The sequence below is a fragment of the Alexandromys fortis genome, unplaced genomic scaffold (genome assembly GCF_014885135.2).
Source record: "Alexandromys fortis isolate MF-2015 unplaced genomic scaffold, M_Fortis_MF-2015_v1.1 scaffold_299, whole genome shotgun sequence".
In the NCBI taxonomy this organism is placed as follows: domain Eukaryota; kingdom Metazoa; phylum Chordata; class Mammalia; order Rodentia; family Cricetidae; genus Alexandromys; species Alexandromys fortis.
Genome location: NW_026068187.1, coordinates 851,464 through 854,058, shown reverse-complemented (window position 1 = coordinate 854,058; position 2,595 = coordinate 851,464). Strand labels below are relative to the sequence as shown.

General features: G+C 47.5%; 1 protein-coding gene across 1 annotated transcript; it reads right to left on the bottom strand.

The window, feature by feature from the left end:
- Nucleotides 1-1,104: 1,104 nt before the first annotated feature.
- On the bottom strand, nucleotides 1,105-1,542 carry LOC126492767 (late cornified envelope protein 1C-like). The gene has a single exon (XM_050129342.1). It carries the CDS (start codon nucleotides 1,540-1,542, stop codon nucleotides 1,105-1,107), a length of 438 nt encoding a protein of 145 aa, XP_049985299.1.
- Between the last annotated feature and the right edge of the window lie 1,053 nt (nucleotides 1,543-2,595).

The window sequence follows — 2,595 nt, the reverse complement described above, 5'->3', positions numbered from 1 at the left end:
ATATCATCTCCACTGTAACCTTTTCACTCCATCAGTCTGTAGGAGTATGCAGACTTCGCTGATGTGTATGGTCGACTCCCCAACAGCACTGTGGAGTTACAATTTCTTTTCCAACTTGCTCAGGCTACCAGCATAATGCCCCCATCTGGCAGGAATGTGTAAGTGTTACAATCACCCCTAAGAGATCTGTGCCAGTGCTGTCCAGCTGTCCCTCTCTCTCTCCTCAGGCTGGTACAGAAGCAACACAAGAAACGAAGAGCACACTGATGTCCTCCTTCACTGGAGTGAGTCTACTCAGAAGCTGAGCTCACAGACTGTTCTCACATGGTCGAGGTTGTTGCTAGATACGATGTCCAACAGAGGTCTTTCCATCAACTTGATTTACATCTGGATTTTAAACTGTCTGCGCATTGGAATCTGATAAACATTGCTCTTGTCTTGGTTCAACAATGCAAAAGACCTGAATTTAAGTTAATATAGCAAAACAATGAGGAAAACTATGCCTTTACTGATCTTTTTATATAAAAAAAAAACCCTGAGAATCACAGTCTACTGGGAGAGTCTGAATTTTCATTTAGCATTATAGCCAATGCCAAGGATACATATTTTCTCAGTAGCTAGAAATTCCACCACAGCAATTATGAACACAGTAGAGCAAAACATACAGTGGCAGAGAATACACATCTGTACACAGATGAGAATAATAACACCTGTAGGCAACATATGGGGTAGCCTAGTCCTCGTTGTGTGTGAGAAAGTGTGAATGGGGTGTCACTGCACATACCCTATTGGATGAATGGCTACCTAAGTCACATTCCCGATCCAGACTTTGGACTATCAGAGTATTGTGGAACACCAGTTACAACCACTGACAGGTAGGAATGACGATGGTCAAAATGATTATGAGTCTGAATAAGATTGTCAGGGAAGATTTTATTATTTTGTAATACAGAAAAGGAATGACCATGCTTTTGAGGGAGGGCATTCAGAACTTTCCACGTGATCTTAGAATCTCTGGGCTCAGGACAGAAGGAGGAGGGAGCAGATCATCTTCAATGCATGGATTCCTTCTCCATTGCTTGACCGAGGTCCTTGTGGCAAAGGTCAACAGCAGCCCCCAGACTGCTGGCTTCCACCACAACTGCTGCCCCCGCTGCTACCACAGCAGCCACTGCTGCCTCCTCTGCTGCCACAGCAGCCACTGCTGCCCCCGCTGCTGCCACAGCAGCCACTGCTGCCTCCGCTGCTGCCACAGCAGCCACTGCTGCCACCACTGCTACAGCATCCAGAGCTGTGACGATGGCGACGGAAAGATCTGCGGGGCTTGTGGTGGCTCAGGCAGCAGCCACCACCTCCAGAGCTGCAGCAGCCCCCGGAACTAGAGCCACAGCAGCCCCCAGAACTGGAACCACAGCAAGAAGAGACAGGAGGGCACTTAGGAGGACACTTAGGAGGGCATTTTGGTGTCTGGCACTTGGGAGGGCACTTGGGAGGACACTTGGGAGGGGGCTGGCACTGCTGCTGGCTCTGCTGGCAGGACATCTCTGCTGGTGGATGCTGAGGAGCTGTGGGAGAATCACACACGTCAGACCCAGGATCCTGGGGCAGCTTATTCACCTCTAAACATCACTGTTATTCATGGAAACACCAGATTTAGCAGCTTTATTTCTAACAAACCCCAAGGCCCTTGCAGTACTGGCCTGCAGAGAAGAATTATCTGATAAGTTTCAATAGGAGAAAAGAGGTGCTCATTCTTTGTAAAATTCATTTTCCTATAAGTCTTAAGCTGAGAGATTTTACAGTCTGAAGTGATATTCAGAATAATTCCCTCCTCTACCCAGCTTTTCTTTCATGGACATCTTTTACAATGCCATTGGGCTTGATCTACTGCTGTTGTGTTCATATGGAGATTCTTAGGGGATTTTCATTGATTCCCTAAGCTTCCTGAACTGATGATGATAATGATGTCACAGAGGAAAATGGTGATTATTGATTTGTGATCTTTCTCCCTTTAATAAAAGACCTAACTGATCTATTCCCTGGGGTAAGAATCAGGTCTTGTTGCAAGTCTGAACTCATCTCAACACCATGCTGACTTGTTGGTATAACAAGTCTTGTGCTGTTGTATCTTAAAAATTCTGAGCAGTCTGTGTTCAAATTCCAGATCCAAGGCTGTGGGTGTTTTCCAAGCCCAAAGATCCCTTGCTGCTCTGTCCTCATTTTTAGTCTTTCCTTGCAGGCTGTCTCAGGGCCCTGTTAGCCGAGGGACACTTCCCAAGCCTGAAATTATCAAAGTCTACAGCTCTCTGTATTTCAGGTTCCCATCCTGATGGCCCACTCCCCGGGGGAGGGGTGGCAAATGATCCTCTCTAGATTCAGAAGTCAGAGGTACCCAGTTACCCACTCCACCACTCCTACCCAACCTTCATTTTTCTCCTCTACTCACTGCTCTGCCAGCATAACTCCGGCAATACGCCCTTGCCCAGCCCACCCATACTCCTCAGCTCTCCTCTTGGCTTCCCTGCATTGACCATGCTCTGGGTCCCCCAGTAGACACTTACCAAGATGACAGGCAGCACAAGATGTGTGGGCACC

Coding starts and splice junctions, on each gene's coding strand:
- LOC126492767 (XM_050129342.1), bottom strand. CDS start 1,542: ATGTCCTGCCAGCAGAGCCAGCAGCAGTGCCAGCCCCCTCCCAAGTGT.